This window comes from Plodia interpunctella, chromosome 18 (assembly GCF_027563975.2).
Source record: "Plodia interpunctella isolate USDA-ARS_2022_Savannah chromosome 18, ilPloInte3.2, whole genome shotgun sequence".
NCBI classification, from domain to species: Eukaryota; Metazoa; Arthropoda; class Insecta; order Lepidoptera; family Pyralidae; genus Plodia; species Plodia interpunctella.
This window is the reverse complement of record NC_071311.1, coordinates 2,783,016-2,800,714: the sequence shown is the minus strand read 5'-3', so window position 1 is coordinate 2,800,714 and position 17,699 is coordinate 2,783,016. Positions and strand designations below refer to the sequence as shown.

Here is a 17,699-nt window from a genome sequence, read left to right as displayed (position 1 = left end):
CGGATTTTTAATGAACTAAATTTTTTGCCTTCGCAATACCAAATAGAATGGTCAAGATTGGTTGATAACTATATACCCAGTGTTGCCAGCTAGCAGCGACCTCATTTTATTTTCACTTTATGACTGTAAATGTGGCCTTCGAGTTTCACAACTCTAGGCTCTGTCCACCCCGTAAGGAATAAAAACGTGACATGTAAGAGTGTATTATTTATTACAGATGATATGGACAAAAATATTATGAATATGCGCCATATTTGATTTGGGCAAAGGAATGGCACTAAAATTCTTTGAGAAATTTACAATTTTCATTTTTTTTTTAAATAAATGCAATAACTTATCATATACATTATAACCAATAAAAAAATATAATAAAAACTTATTATACTTACTTATATAATATAATAAAAACTAAGTTATATACTTTAAAAAAGTATTGATTTATTTTTTATGAGTAACATATTAAAAATAAATACATAGCGTTATAATTTTTTGGCCTTTTCATTGAATTCAGCCAACAATAACTTCATGTCGTCATATCCTGATATTTGCTGAGCCTGTTCCAGTGGCAGCCACTTTAAAGCTTGATGTTCATCTGAAAGCTTGACTTCTTTGTCTGGATTCTTCAGTTTGGCTAACCAGTACACCACTTCTTTAGGTTTACCTTTCACTTTGTAGTCAAGAGTCTTTGAGATGTCTTTGTAGATCTGTTAATAAAATAAAGATAAATTGCTTGGCTAAAATAAAAAGCTTTTTTTATGAAATATATTTTTCCACTTTATTTATGATATATGATGATGAACAATAAAACAAATCATCTGATGATAATGGATCACTGCTACCCAGAAACTGCAATACCAAGGGACAGGAGCATTGCTGGCCCTTCAGGAAGTTGTATACTCATTCTATTTATCAAGTGTCTAGAAGTGAGCAGACTGAATTTTCCCAGAAATTAATTCTGGCTAATCAATACTTACATGTATAAGTTTTATACAGTACCTCTAAATCTTCTTCACCCAAGCCAGCTTCTTCTTTAGTTTCTCTGAGAGCTGTCACCCAGTCTGACTCACCTGGGTCTACATGACCTGAAAGTTCCATCAACAATGAAAGATCAGCTACCAGTGATGTAAGACATGGTAAGTATATAGATAAAAAAATTGTCAGTAATGAAAACAAATACAGTATCTTGTTCATCCATAATAAAAGAAAAAAATACCTGGTGTGTATACTATACAGAGCAGACTGCCACAGTTGAAGGCCACATTTAGCCACGTATAGCAGGCTTGCCATCCAGCTAAATGTGGCCTTTAGTACACCTAAGAGAATACCTATTAGAAAAATTTCCAGTTCATAGCCCATATATTCAGGCTAGTGAAGAAAATGACTGTGTTTCATTTCATTTCTTTTAAATTCCTATTGCGTCTTATTGCAAATAATGTTTAAAGTGTAAATGTTATAGCTTCTTCATGCATAACTAGACAAATTAATTGAATTAACCTTTAGGAGGAGTCCAATGGTTCTCGCCGTATGAAGTTTGTAGCAATAAAAACTGGATACTTTGATTAATTTTTCTATATATTACTAATCCTGCAGCACGTGTAGGTGACATGATATCGGTATGCTTATTGAAGATAATTTAACTTATATAGTAATAAGAAAACAATAAACTACAGTTGGAAAATAGTGGAACTGCTGCAACCTGCAAGCAATAAGCCAGTTAGAGAAACGTCAAAATCAGCTGTGGTGTTGATTTGTTTGTTTGTACCTTCACGGAAAATAGGTAGCTGTACCTACCTATCTAATCGTTCAGAAATATCAGCAAGCAGAGTGCGAGAAACGAGAATACCAGCCCACATATGTTGAATGAATCGAGTGAATGAATGTTTGAATCAAATAATCATAGACGTCTTCTGTCAAACCAAATGGCTCAGTAAAACAAATTCAAATTGCAACGGCTTACAACAACTTTTTAACGAGCAACTGGAAATTATTTGTTTGTTTATAACGTCCCTATAAATTAATCGAAACTATATTAACTAATGTTATATGTGACGTACATGTATGAATTTTGTATTACGAAGACTTTTCCACCATGTTGCAGAAATGGAAGACTATCTTAACAAACTGGGTAAGATAAAAACGTAAACATAACTTTATTTACTAAATAATCATAATATATGTTTAGATTCAGTTATAGCGGCTATTTTAATACCTTACAGATTAACTGTTATTTCAACGAAAGCCCTACTGAAGAACAAACTGTGAGCTTGGAATCCATAATTATTATTATTTCACACTTGCGTGAGAATCTAAACTTAGATGAGTCCAAGTCCTCGGTACTAGAAGCTCATACTATCGAGGAGTTCATCGTAGAGAAGTACCCAGAGTTTAAATTTGAAAATGGTACAACAGAGCCGACAAATGAGGAGGATGTGTATATGGTGGCGTCTTTGCTGTTGTTATTTGTGTGTGTAAACTCCAAGAATGTTGACATAAAGAATGCTATGTGCAGCAAACTCAATGTTGAGGACCAAGAGGTCATTATGAAATTCAGTAAATATCTGATGGAATACTCCTCTATATCTTACAGGAATGTACAAAATGCTATTACAGGTATGTTCTATTTTGATTTTTTCTGTCAGTCATATTGTGATTTCATAAGGACCAACTTTGGTTTTTGTTTCATTTATATTTAAGTATATTTCTTGTTGGTGGAGTGACTTCCATATTTGTCTTATTCTCAGTCATCGTTTTGACCTTCTTGTATGATACTCTTGCCTTCTACTTTATTTGATCTGTGTAATCTGTTCCTTGTGTTTTTCTCTCTAAATCTAAGTGAATTTACTTAAGTTCTTTACACTTTTCTGTAGAAGCTTGTGGGCAAGATATGGCATGCATAGAGACCACAAACATGCAAGCGACTGTACCAGAAACGCCCCCGGCGTTGCGTTCCCTTCACAGTGAAGTACGGAGACTGCAAGCAGCGTTGGATGCAGAACGGTTTGATCGCAACTACTTGCAAGATGAACTGGCTCGAACTAATTTGAAACTAGAAAAATTATGTAAGTTTCTACTTTTTTTGGTATGCTTTGAATCAATTTAAATGTACATGACAATATATGCTGCAAGCATCTCTTATAGAAAGATATAGTTTATTTAAAAAAATATATTATTTTGGAATTATTAAACTTCAGTTGTTCCATACATGCCATACCTACAACCATGTCTTGGTGATTTTATTTATAGCTCACATTGTATCTCTGATTCTTGTATCCTTTCACTCAATATTCTGAGACCCTTTTTTGGGCTTCATGCAAAATTTTTAATTTTTTTTTATTTTCATTTCTTTAATGTTTGTTTCAGTAAAAGACAAACAACAATATAAACTGGACATGGTCGCCCTGAAGTCCAAAATATCTCTATGTTCTTGTGCGCAAGAGGTGGACTCCAAGACTGAAAGTGGAGATGAGAATATAGGCAAGCTTCGGAGGCAGCTGCAGCAAATGGAAGAGCGACTGGTAGAGATCCAGGGGCAGCTTGATGATGTCATGTATGAGAGGGATACATACAAAACTAAGGTAGACTTTTTTTAATGTTTTTTATGTAATTATTTATATGTTATGCTATAGGGTAAATAAAGATATTAACAACTCTTTGTTCTAAATATTAAAATTGATTATCTTGGCTTTTAATTAAAAGCTGGTCTTAGAATAAAGTATTTTGCTTTTGTACTTTGCATGTGTTTTGTGCAATAGAGTTTAAATAAATTAACAATTATTTTAACATCCATGAACATATTATTTTAAACTAGGACTATTTTAAAATTCACTAATGCTATTGTAATCTTAATTGTAAAAATGCAAGTTATGAAGAAGCTGCTGGTACAATAATTTTATGCTCAATGGACATTCCTTACAAACATAATTGTTTACACAATTTTTCGTTTATTAGCTTCTCTCCAGATGGTGAGCATAAGCCTCTCTTTTTGTATGCCATTCTTCCCTGTTCTGTCTCAAGCACACAAATAATATTTTTTATTAAAATGAATACTTTTTATTATTTTTTTTAGTTGGATGAAATGAAAGAAGAGCGAGACAAGTGGCTCGCGCTCAGCCAGCAGGAGACAACTCGAGTCAGTGAGCTAACCAGCGAGCTGGAACTCGAGCGTCAACAAGTGGTGACACTGAAGCAGTTGTTGACTGAGCTGCGTCAACACAACCAGCTGAACAGACTTGATGCGAGCCAGTGTGAGATCGATGATCCTGATAATAGCATCCGTTCGATGCACAACTTGTGTGAGTTGCATTAAGGACAAGTTTGTTACAAAATTACGTTTTTGCAAATTTACAAATTTTTCAGAAAGATCTTGTTACAATCAAAAATCAAGTTCATGCAGTAAAAGTTTAGGAGTTTCTACTTGGGCCGAATGTGGGCGCACCATCTGGTCACGCTTATCGTACTAAAGCAAGATTTTATTACAGACAAACAAACATCGGGACAGGCGAAACTAATAATTACAAAACTTGGAACATAACCATGTTTAACTTGTCTAATGTCACAAATTTCACCATGTTTTGACCCCTCTCCTCATACTTATTTTAGACCGCCTGATTACACAAAATTTGGCCGCGCACGTTCTCGAACGCATTGCGATTGTGGCGCGTCGACTTTGGCGTCTTAATCTCACTCATTATGCTTCTTATGCATTTTATTTTCGTCTGGGATCAGCACAAAAAACAAAGCTTTAAATTTTGAAAATATAGCTATGATTTTACTACCTGACACCTGCCTGACAGCAACATTTGTTGGGAATGCTATTGTAACTTATGGGCTGTCAGGGCTATGTCTCTTATTTACCTCTTACGAGATCCACCGAAGGACAGTCCTATTCCTAAGGCAGGTTGCTACAATATATATATATATTTTACTATAATTAAATATATTTCATTGCAGCGGTTTGTAGTGAGGTGTGTGTTAATGTTGTTGAAGTTCAGCTGGGGGAAGAGAGAGCAAAGGTTGTATCTCTCAAACAACTCATCCAAGGTTTAGAGGTAAGTAAAAAAGGGAGAAAGTTACATTTTGTATTTTTCGATCGTTACAAATATCAGCTTTGTCATCATAGGTTTGTCACTTTTGGGGTGTTTTTTTTTCAAAATTAATTATTTATCAAAATCAAGATTAGAATATATAAAATTACATACGTCCTGGCTTCACTTGGGTAAAACCGTAATAATTTACACACCTAAACCTTCCTCTTAAATCTCTATCTATTAAAATAACTCTCATCAAAATCCGTTGCGTAATTTTGAAGATTCAAATAAAAATAATATATATTTTAAATAACACATAGGGACAGCGGGAAGCGACTTTTTATTATACTACTTATGTAGTGTAGTGATGTTGATAAAACAATAATATTTTAGTACTATCAATAAACACATTTTTCAATGGTGTTGTAGGAACAGTTAAATGACTTAAAAAGGAAGAGTGAAGAAGAAAAGCAATCCTTACAAAAAGTTGTCTCTGAGAGGGAAAATGATATATTCAACCTGAAACATCGCATTAACGAGGAGATTGAAGAGAAAAACAATCTAAAAGAACAATTTAGTGATCAAATAAGCAGGCTTAACAATGAAATCAATGAACTTGAACAGAAACTGATAGACAACATGGAACAATCCAGAAGGGTAATTGAAGGAAGGATGCAAGAGATTCAAACACTGCAAGAAGAGAAACTATCTTTACTGCAAAGCCTTACAAATGAAACTACGAAACTTGATAATATTATCACGAGTCTTGTATCGGAATTAGATTCAGAGAAGAGTTCTAAAGCCATCTTGAAGGAAGACTATGAGAACAACATGATGAAGTTGAATGAGAAAGTTTTGAATAGGAATAACGAATTGGTTGAGCTGCAGAATAAGATTTCTGTGGCAGGCGAGCGTCTAGAGGCCCTCCACGCGGAACTTCGTAACGAACGCCAATCCAAACAAGATGTCATCGAAAAGTATAATGTAGAATTAGAACAAGTTAAACAACAAAAAACAGATATCGAAAATCGGTTGCTTCAAAAAACAAAAGAAGTCGAAGATTTGTCTATGCAGCTGATAGAAATGAATCGATATAAAGACGAACTTAATAAAACATTTGATGAATGCAAACAAACTATAGCAGGTTTGCACGTCAATTGTAAACAATTAGAAGAAACTAAAGCTGCTTTGGAAAATGAGATAGAAAACAGTAATCTAAAAGTTGAAGAGATCTTAAAAGAAATGGAAAATATGAGAAACAAGTTCAGTGAGGAAAACAATAGACTAACGCAAGATATTGACGAAAGAAACGCAACAATAAATACTCTTCAAACACAACTTCAGAATGAAATTGAATACAAAATGAAGATTCAGCAGGAACTGACTCTTTTAGAAGCAACTAGAGTATCTCTATTAGAGGATATCAATGGATTGAAATCAGAATTGTTGAAGTTGAAAAATGAAATGCAAGACAAAGATAAGACTATTGATGGTCTAGATCTTTATGTACAAGAAGAAAAAAATAATAATGTGAAACTGAAGGCTAACTGTGAGAAATTAAATGAAAAACTAAAAGCAGCGATGAATGATGTTGTTATTAAGGAAAACCATATAAAACAAGTGCAAAGTACTTTACAGAATAAAATGCATTATTATGATGATGAAATTCGTAAATATAATGATAGTATGACTCTCGAACACAAAAAGTTGCTATCGGTTATTGAAGAGAAAGGTAAAATTCAAATTGAACAGGAGTATTTAACTAAAGAAAAAAATAGATTAGAAAGTATTTTAAATGAAAAAAATATTGAATTATCACAGTTACGAACTGAGTGTGAGAATTTGACGGAATTCGTGAAAGAAAACAAATTGGGTATGTAACTTTAAACATGTCATATTTGATCTTTTTATAAGAGTTTTAGGCTCATGCATTCTTCTTAATCTTATTTTCAGTAATTGAATCATTAGAAGAAAAGTTAAAACAAGAAACATCACGCCGCGTCGAAATAGGTAATGCGTTTGATACTGAGACCTCTCGTCTTATGGCCCGACTCAATGAAACTGAAAAATCTATGAAAAAGCTGAAATCCAAGTCAAATAAAAATATCGAGGATAAAGAACTAGAGGTCAAATCTCTCAACATAGATCTAGGAAAGCTGCAGAAAACAATCACATCTGACAGAGAAAATATTGTTACATTGAAAAGGGAGAAAGATGCGTTAGTAAGTAAACTGAAGGAAGAGGTGAACTATAGGAATAATTTGGAAAAGGAGTATCAAAATAAGTGCGGAAATATGTCAGATGTGTGTGCTCAACTAAATATGCAAATAGAAAAATTAAAGGCTGAAGGCGCGGACATGTTACAGACTATCAAGGATAAAGAAAAAGGTTTGTCCATTAAATTATGTCTCATTACTTTAGATTATAGTAAAATAGTAGATTATGGTACACTTTTATTTACTTTTAACTTTTCTTTCAGAAATCTGTAATCTTGAAGCGAAAGTGTTTATGTTAGATGAACAACTCAAAAACGAAATTCAACACAGAACTCAAGCAATAGACATTTTAGAAAAAGAGAAGGAACAGTTACATTTCGTCATTGAAGAAGACAACAGTAATCATGAAGTAATATTGAAAGAAAAAGACACTATTATTGAACAATTGGAAGAGGAGCTCAAGGTTGGGTCGATTCAGTTGGCGGCTTTACAGAAAGATTATGAACAGACTGTATTTACGTTTGAAAAGTGTAAAGTTAACACACAGGAAGTTATTGAAGCGAAAGATAATCATATAAAAGAATTAGAGAGTAGTATTGAACAATTAAAACAGGCTATTCAAGCAAATTCTGATGAAATGAAAATCATGGAAGGACAGATGATTCATCAAATAGAAGGACTGCTCAAAGATGTAGAACTATACAAAGGTCAATTGGCAGAAGAAAAAGCAATAAAAGATACATTAGAAAATGAAAAGAGTTTATTGGCCGAACATAAAGATTTATTAGAGCGACAAGTGAATACCTTGATTGCAGATATTAATGCTGTAAAAACTGATCAAGACGCATTGGAGAAAAAGAACGCCATTTTAAGTCAGCAGATTATGGAAGAAAAATCCGTTCGTGAGGTTTCAGAAGAACAAATAAAAAAATTGCAGCTTGAAAAATCTAATCTTGAGCTGGAATTGGCGAAAGAAATTTCTATTAAAAAACAACTGGTTGATGACAAAGAATGTCTGACGCAACAACTGGTCGAAGAGAAATCGGCAAAAGAACTCGCAGACCAAGAAAAACAGATAGTTTTGAAAGCAAAAGAAGAGTTTGAGAGCAAATTCTCGCACGATAAAGATGATTATTCGAAGCAAATAGTTAAATTACTTGAAGATATTGCCCTTTTGAATCGAGAACTTGAAAATGAGAGAACTGCCAAGCAAGCATTGACAAAAGAAATAGAAAGATTAATGGAGGAGTCTAAAGAACATGACATTTCAAAAGAGAGATGGGTCGAAGAAAATAATAAGCTGTGTGTGTCGAATGGTACCCTTACTATTGATGTGGAGGAATCTAAACAAAACTATGTCAAATTATTAGAAGAACATCAAAAACTAGTTGATGAGAAGGAACGTGTTGAAAAAATGATGAACGAATTGCAAGTGGCTGTAGACCAAATAAAAAACGAAAAAGAAAATGTTGAAAAGTTACTGATGAATACGCGCGAAATGAATGATCGGTATGCATCGGAAATAAAAGAGAAACAAGAGAAGTTGATGGAGCTTGATCAGCACATAGCAGGCCTGATGAAGGAATGCCAAGGTATGTGTTATCAAATATTTGAGTTTTTTTATTCTACTCTATTCATTTGTGAAATTATTTAATTTACGATCGTTTTAGAGCAATATGTTCATAATCTAAATGTGATTTCGATATTTTTCACAGGCAAGGAAGAATGTGACACCAAATGTGCAGCTATGTTAGATACCGCTTTAAAAAATATATTAGAAAGTATCAAAAAAGAACACATACAAAGTGATGTGCTGCAAAAACTGATAAGTGAGAATATAGAGAACAAGCATTATAATGATAAATGTGAATGTTTGATCAACATTGCTGATACATTGGTGTTGGAATTATCACTAAGGAAGAAGGCTGAACAGGCATTGGAAGACGAAAATTCTTCTCTTGTTGAAATGAGGGATTTGGTTCAACAGAAAGAAGTCATGATACACGACTTGCATAAAGAAAATAAAAGACTGCAAGATTGTGTGGAAGAAAATAAAATTGGTGAGCATATACTTGGCACACAAATTCCGCGAACCCCTTACCTTACCTATAATACGTTTGTTTAGCTACTTAAAAGTTGATATACAATTTTGATATGTCTATTTATTGAAGTGTACACTTTAAAAATCAATATAGCTCATTGGAGATTAATGTGAAACATGTAATTACAAAATAATTTGCAATATGCAAGGATTTTGATTTTCAAAGTGAATATTCCTACCACTAGTAGTATGAATAAAAGCTCTCAAATCTTAAATCTTTTCTTTCAGAATTATCAAAAACAATTGACGCAAATGCGGCTCTGGAGGCTAAGCAAAGAGACATGCAAAAACTTCAGCACGAAAACCAATCACTCCAAAACGAACTGAATGATGTGAAAGTACAGTTGGAAGTCAAAGTACACTCACTCAAAGAAAAACTAGTTGACAATGAACACCTGACGGAGAAACTGAAGAAAACATATGAATGCCAGATTGATAATCTGAATGTTATGGTGAATAAGTTGACTAACTACTTGAAGGACAAAACGGCAGAGTTGGACTGTGTGAGAAGAGAAAGAGACAGGTTGCAGGCGATTGTAGACGAAAATGTCCAAGGTACTGTACTGAATGAGCTTGAGAATATTTCAATAAGATTTTTTGTGTCATGTCTTTTCTTGATGTTAAATTTAAATGAGATTTCGCACACATTATTTTGTCCTATATGTTTTCACAATAATAACATAATATTCAATTATATAGTGTTTTTTAAACTTTCTCATTTTGAACAGATTGAATAAAAAAGTCGTGTATTTAAATAATTAGTGATTATGTAATTCAAGTTCAAAGATTTTTTAAATAACTATGAGGAAAAAACAGTTTTTATTTTATTTGTAGTAGTATTAATGAAGTTTTATTTTTTAGCAATAAAAACATTAGAAGAAGAAATAAAAGCAGAAAAACAGAATCAAGAGAAACTCATAACAGATTTCGAAAACGAGCGCCAGGTCCTCAAAAACATGGTGACAGTTACGGAGTCCGTTATGGAAGACCAGAAGATTGGTCTCAACAAACTTTTAACCGAATATACAAAAGGTAACGAGGCATTGCAAGAAGAGAAAAACAATTTAATCATGATTCTTGAGGCTGAGAAGAAAAATGCTGATTTAAAAATACAAGAAAAAGAGAGCTTGTTTGAATCTGTTTTTAAAGAGATGTCAGCACTTAAAAGCGATAACGACAGACTTGTAACAGAGAAGGAGATGGTGGAAAAGGAGATTGCGATCATGAAGGAGAGGGCGATGTTGAAGGAGTCTCAAATTCAGACACTGGAGTCACAGAACAAAGAGCTGGAGACTATTCTAGATAAATGCAAAAATGGTGAGTAGTCGCTTTATTTATTAAAAAAAAAAAACAGTTCACATCTTACCATCAGCTGTACGCGTCATCAACATCCGCACAACGCTTCTTCAAAAAATCTACAGAAATATATCTGTAACAAACTTTTCTTTTTTGCATTTTTGAGTTATTCTTTGTGTGTCTTGCCCACGTCTTGGCCCCCACAGGAAAAAATCTTGTTGTTCAACTTGAGGACGTAGCGAAATTTGTCATCGCTTATTCCTCATACCCCTCACGTTTTTATTTCCATGTCATTGTCTTCGGGTCCTTCAAACCTAATATTGAACTATTTTATTTAGGTTTAGTTTTATGTTGTTACTACAATTTAAATCAATATAATACATGGATTGTTTTAGCTTTTAATTATTTAAATAAATGGCAGAGATTAATCTGTAATTTGAATGATATAGAAGTTATTCCCGTTGCCCTGCATCTTGGCTCCCATGGGGGCCATCAAGAAAAATGTTTTTGCTTCCCGCTTTTTCGTTCTTGTATTCTAGAGTTAAATATTTTCTTTAGTTCGAAATTTCGATTTGTCAAGATCAATTTAACAGTGTTAATTTTATTTTAGACATCGCTCTTATAGAAGAAAGCAACAATGCGCTTATACAGAAAAAGGATGGCCTACAAGGTGAATTAATAGAAAAAGTAGAAAAACTATCCAAAGATATCGATGGACATAATGAACTATGCAGCAAACTACAGGATGAAATTAAAAAGAAAACTGAAGAAAATACTGTATTACAACAAAACATTACCGACTTAAATGATAAACTGAGAGATTTGAATGACCAGATAAATGAATTAATCAAAGAGAAAAATGAATTTGAAGCGCAAAATCAGGAATTGATGGAAAAATGTAGGGAATCTGAAGCAAGTTGTTCGAAAGAAATAGATGACATTAATAAATTGACGAAAGAAAACGCACACTTGCTTAAAATAGTCGATGAAAACAAGATTGGTATGTATAATTTATATAATTTATTTCAAATCATGTCTGTGAGAACTGAAACCCATAATTTATAGGGGTTTCAGTTTCAGAGAAGGCAAGAAGGAAGTTATTGATAGATAAATATATTTATCATATACTAACTAGTATATGATGCCGGTCGCGATTTCTTCCGAGTTTTCCTCGGAAATAAATGGTGTGGTATTTCTGCTATAAAAGATGAGGTTAGCTAAATAAGTAAATCATTCATTTATATCTATTATAGATTAGCGGTCCGTCCTGTACACACACAACCAAAAATAATAACAAAAGTCTAGTCTAACTCTGTGCCAAATGTCAAAATGTCATCATAATCGGTGTAGTAGACTTATTTTATTATAACCCTAAAATAGAAGTAAGTTCGTAAATAAACTTAATTTTTTTAAAATATTTCAACATATTTTTGCAGTGATAACAAACTTGGAACAGCTGATCAAACATGAGTTGGAGCAAAACCAGCAACTACGCGACGACAACGGCAACGACAGAATCAACCTTACCAACAAATGCTTCCTCCTGCAAGAATACCAAAACAAAGCGGAGAAGGAGCTCGACCAGCGGCTGAAAGAGATAGTCGCATTACAAGAGGAAGTACGAGATCTCAAACTGAAGGTGGTTACGCTAGAAGATGAAATTGAGAAGAAGACTGAGATAATTGCCAATATTGCACAAGAAAAGGACGTAGTGATCGGCACGATGAGTAAAGAGCTGAGGGATGAGCAGATGGAGAGGGAGCGGTGTAAGAAGGAGTTGGAGAAGATGGAGTTTGAGATGGAGAGATGTAAATTGAAATTGGAGAGGGCCTCGTGTGACGGGGAAGCGTTGAAGCTGCTAAGGAGAGAGAATGAAGCGTTGGTGAAGGCCGTAGGTCACGTCGAAACATGTGAGTTTCATTAGTACATTATATCTTTCTGTTTTTAAAGATGCGGCCCGTACCGGCTTCGTTCGGGTAAAACCATAAAAAAAGTAGACTGTGTAACTTCTGAATGTTTCTTTTACCTCTCTGTCCAGTAGTTTTTAAGTTTATTCATTACAAACAAAAATACAAATCTTTTCTTTTATAATTTTTACTAATATTATAAAGAGAAAATATTTGTATTGTGGTAGTATGGTACATTTGCACTAGTGGTTTAAGCCAAAAACGACCACCAACCATTTTAATAAACGTATCACATAACATATAACATTAGTAATAGTTGTATTATACTGTTATATCAATATACACATTTGTTGCAGACCCCGTCGTCTCGTACGAAAGGGCGTCCAAACACTCGAGCTCAGGCGAAAGGGACGCGCATCACAATCAGGTAGATAACACATCTGACTACACACAATCATCCATGGAGAGCCTCAAAACCATATCAGACTTAGAAAAAATCATACACGACAAGAATAGGACGATAACACAACTACTAAGTGATGTTACTTACATGAAGACTCTCATGGCGGAATCGGAAAATAAACTTTTGGATGTGACCAAAGAACTAGAAGTTTCCAAAGAGAATTGCCACCAACTGTCTACGCAGTTGAAGAAAATAGTTCACCAGAAAAACGAAGAAATTGCAGATCTAAAGAAGCAAGTGTCCAAAATGAGCGTGACGGAGAACAGGGCGACGCAGATCGTCAAAGTCTCGGCGAAGTACCAGGCGATCATACTCAAACGGATAGCTGAAATCAAAAATAATACCGTACTGAAGGAATTGACGAATTACAGTAATAATACCAACTGTGATAATGAGTTGCGGCGAAGTATCAACGCGGGAACCATCACCATGGAGGATTTGGAAAACTTTTTAGAGACTACTGAGAGACATATCAGAAAATGTTCAGAAAAGCAGCTGGCCTTGCAAAAAGAACGCGACAGACTGACCGAGGTCAATAGAATAAACGAGTCTGAGATTATAAACTTGAAGAAGTTCTTGACTGAGCTATCGGTTAGCTTCAAAACGTTTAGTAATATTAAGGAGTTGTACGCTCAGAAGTTGAGTCGGGTGGTGTCGATACAGAGGACTGTACGGCGGGAGATTCTGAGTCTAGACGGGCGAGTGAACGACGCTACGATGTGCAAGTTGGAGCGGGGCTATGCTGCCGTGATGCAAGACTTGTCTGAGTGTTGTATGAATATGGAGAGGTGGGTGGAGCGCTGCCTGGGCAGGACTATGTCTCCGGAGAAGATCCAGCAAGCGTTCACGAGCGACAGCGACCGCGCTTCACTCGCCTCCACCACATTCCAGAACACCAGTCTAGAAGTACAACTGGACGAGTTGGAGAAGTCATTCCACAAGCTGCTAGAAGAGGTGGTGCGAGCGCAGAAGGGAGAAGGTGCGAGGGACGCCCAAGCGGTGACCGTGATGGAGGTCCGCGCCGAGTACGAGGACAAACTCAACAGAATGAAAGCTAAAATGGTCAGTATTGCACCCCTTCTGTTATTGATATTGCTATATCAGGTCGTGTGGTGGTTTTACCTTCAAATGGATTATTAGTGTGGCTTGTTGACTGTTATGACTTAAGTCATTTTGTTAAATAAATGTTTTAATGGATACTTTTTCGTTTTATTTTTTAGTTTTCATTAAAACATGTAGATTAGTCCCGCTTGCAGACGACAAGGTAAAGATTTAATATTAGGCATGACTGGCGTGCGTGTAGCATGATGCTTCTGCATGTGTGTGGTTAATATTTAAATTCTTTGACAATAAATTGAGATGAATGTTTCAGAAACAACTGTATCAAGAGCAGATCTCGGTGTTCCAAGAGAAACAGAAGAAGGAGATAATTGCCTTGGAGGCGGAGTTACAAGCGGCTCGCAACAAGCTGGCCGAGTCGAGTAAGGCTTATGAAGAACATATTCGGGGGCTGACCATGGAGTTATGGGACGTCGGCCAGAAGTTCCTCGTGAAGAAGGACGAGGCGGAGTGGCTCAGGAAGAAGCACCGGTCAGGGTCGCTGATGTCGTTACAACATGTACATTCGGTAAGTTCATTTTCTTCTGCATAGGCTGAGGGTCGTGGTCATTACGTGGACACACACACAACGATTCTCTTGGTACTATTAATGGTGTGGTTTTCCATTTTCTTCTCCATTGCACACACAAGTTTATAAACAACCAGTGTGCAGGTTTCCTCACGATGTTTTCCTTCACTGGAAGCAAGTGGTGGTCGATGAAAACTACTACACACGAGTTAGATTTGTATACAAACTAATCTGACACGAGTAGAATTCGAACCTGCGACCTTTCAGTCACAGGACGGTTTTAACCACTGGGCCATCACCGTATAGTATATAAACCATGCGAGCATGAGATAGAATGTAAGTGAGAAGGGATGGTGTTGTAATGTCTATATTGCTTTAGCTCAATGTATCGTCTGTATTTCAGTCGGGGCTGGTGCGGCCGCAGGAGGAGCCCCCGCCGCGGCCCTCGGACTCCCACTCGCTGCGCTCGCTGCCCGCCACCAACAACGCTAACACCAACACCGCCACTAACACAAAAAAACGAGGTAATTTTATTAATCACTGGCATCTCACCATACTAATAAATTATACACTGAAATCTTTTAACTCTAGATAGGAATAAGAGCTATGTACCATCTGACAATCTTATGACGACTACGGTGGCGCAGGGTAAAGTGCTTACCTCTGAACCGAGAGGTCCCGAGTTCGATCCGTTTTCTGATTGGCCCGGGTCTTGGATGTTTATTACATGTATTTGTTCTAAAATATAGTATCGTTGAGTTAGTATCCCATAACACAAGTCTCGAACTTACTTTGGGGCTAGCTCAATCTGTGTGAGTGATTTGTCCTAATATATTTATTTATTTACCATTGCTCTGTTGCCTCAGGTCGTCGTCCGTCGCCGGACCGACGTAGAGCAACGTAAAAATTGTTAGAAGTTTCGACGTACAACTTAGCACAACAAAGTCACAACGTGCAACGGAGCACGACTGAGCGTTGAGACATGACTCTAAGAATAATTAAATCATTTTCTAACTAAATCATCTACAGACGGCCGTGGACTGCACATGTCTGATGAAGAAGGAGAGGTGTTTGACAACCGCTTCCTCAAAGAGCTGTCGTCTACCCCCCGCCGGCCGCCGTCGCCCCGCGAATCTGGCCTCAGGCTTTCCGAACTTCGCTGGAGGAACTCATTATGTCCTCCACATCTGAAGAGTTCCTATCCCGCCGAGACGCAGTTCGCGCCCGTCGTTGATGAAGAGGATATCAAGGTGAGTGGAGAAGAATGAGGAAGTTTGACATTAAAGTTGAACATTTCTTTGAATAATCGAGTGAAATGCAAATATATTTCACTAGTTGCGCCCCGGGGCTTCGCTCACGTGGGAATTTCGAGATAAAAAGTATCCTATGTGTTATTCCAGGTTATATTTTACCCGTGTACCAAAATTCATAACAATCGGTCCAGTAGATTTTGTGTGAAAGAGTAACAAATATACATGCTTACAAACTTTCGCATTTATAATATTAATAGGGTTTAGTTACGTCAGCTCGTCTCAAAAAGCTGCAAACTGCTGGTATTATTAAGTAATAATAAAGTGTGACAGTTAATATTATCCGATATCTAGTAATAACGTACGATAGCTCCCTGTGTGACAACAGCATGTGGTGTGTGCGCAGTGTGGTCGCGGGCCGCAGCGCAAGGAGGTGGGCATCACGGCGTACAAGAAGCCCGGCCCGCCCACTCCCAGCAAACAGGCCGGCCGCCTCTCCGCCACGGTCAGTGTTTATATCACCTTTTTTTTCTGTTTTTACAAAAAAAAGAAAAACAATCGAATGTTCATTTTCAAGGGTGAAATATCGATTATTACATCGAGTACATATCGATATAAAAAGTCGGATCATTCGATTAATCGATTTCAGATCGCCATCCCTACAGTGGTTGTTCTTCGGGAATATTTTACGCTGAGCTTGCTGCCTTTGTGCTATTGTGACATGCACACGCATACATTATGTGTTTAAAACTAAGTTTTAAGATTCGTTTTAAGTTTACATTATTTTGTTATTATTTTTGTATAATGTGTGAAGGACAGAAGAACAAAAACAATATTTTTTTTATATGTATCTATCATATTTCATCAGTTCTTTGTAGTTTGAGACTATGTCTTAATTTGACTTGAATACAATCTTATATATTTTAATTAAACAAGATTATAACACAACTAAAAACATTACGCTACGGACAAGTTTTCACAACGAGGAACATTTTTTTTTGTTTTCACCTTTACTTGCCAGGATACAATATTGAGCGATTTTCAGGACTGTGAGCTCCGCGAGTCCCTCCGCGTGGAAACAGACCCTCAGCCGAGCGCCTCCCGCAAGACTAGCACCCCGTCCCGGATCCGCGCACTATTCAAGAGACACGACACCACCGATGTAAGTTGATTACAATATATATTCTATGGCGTTTTGTCCACTGTCTTTTTTCTTCCCATAACGATCTATACAATATAACGGCTACGCTGTTCCCGCCTTACGAACGGAGTTTATGTATTCTCCTGCTCGTTCGTGAGACAGTTCTTCCAATTTTCATTGAATTTTCGTAATCCTTAAAAACAAAGTCCTCTACCGCGTCTGTCTATTTGTTCGCGATAAACTCCAAAACTACTGCACGGATATTCATGCGATTTTACCCGATTCCTGAGGAAGGTTTAGGTGTGTGAGAATTTGAAGCCGGAATGGGCCGCTTGTTACTTTTATAAAAGTAATTGTTTTTTTTAGTTGTAATTTATTGACAGCTGTACAATTTTGTTTCCAGGGCACCCCTCGCTCCAAACGACTAAGTATTTTCCGGAAGAAGTGATGAGTCATCATTTTGTTCGTCTTCACGAAATTGTTGAATAAATTCATTAATTTATTTTTTAATGTGTGTTTTTTAATTTAATAACTCTTAATAACAATTAGATACTGCGATCAAAAGGTCCCAGGTTCGAATACTACTCGTGCAAATACCAATTCACATATTGACTGTTTAGTGCGACTATGTGGTACAATTGGTACAAAATGATATATAATTTTCAACCATA

The 17,699-nt window shown here is 36.0% G+C and overlaps 2 protein-coding genes across 3 annotated transcripts; one reads left to right on the top strand and one right to left on the bottom strand.

Moving 5' to 3' along the window:
• Nucleotides 1-419: 419 nt before the first annotated feature.
• Nucleotides 420-1,730, bottom strand: Datp (Diadenosine tetraphosphatase). Its single transcript, XM_053759044.2, has 3 exons — nt 1,495-1,730; nt 997-1,082; nt 420-704 (listed from the first exon to the last, which is right to left on the bottom strand). Exons 1-3 carry the CDS (start codon nt 1,604-1,606, stop codon nt 480-482), a joined length of 423 nt encoding a protein of 140 aa, XP_053615019.1. The 5' UTR covers nt 1,607-1,730; the 3' UTR covers nt 420-479.
• A 196-nt stretch (nt 1,731-1,926) lies between these two features.
• Nucleotides 1,927-17,538, top strand: LOC128677878 (repetitive organellar protein-like). 2 transcript variants are annotated; one of them, XM_053759043.2, is made up of 21 exons: nt 1,927-2,125; nt 2,217-2,610; nt 2,868-3,059; nt 3,361-3,575; nt 4,067-4,292; nt 4,951-5,048; nt 5,457-6,900; nt 6,981-7,415; nt 7,507-8,835; nt 8,959-9,303; nt 9,573-9,899; nt 10,206-10,661; nt 11,251-11,640; nt 12,077-12,550; nt 12,904-12,974; nt 14,383-14,637; nt 15,041-15,161; nt 15,667-15,887; nt 16,294-16,392; nt 16,933-17,049; nt 17,432-17,538. In XM_053759043.2, exons 1-21 carry the CDS (start codon nt 2,090-2,092, stop codon nt 17,474-17,476), a joined length of 7,290 nt encoding a protein of 2,429 aa, XP_053615018.1. In that variant the 5' UTR covers nt 1,927-2,089; the 3' UTR covers nt 17,477-17,538. The 2 variants fall into 2 exon arrangements, with proteins under 2 accessions (XP_053615018.1, XP_053615017.1); XM_053759042.2 differs by having other exon boundaries at nt 12,904-14,072.
• The last annotated feature ends 161 nt before the right edge of the window (nt 17,539-17,699 follow it).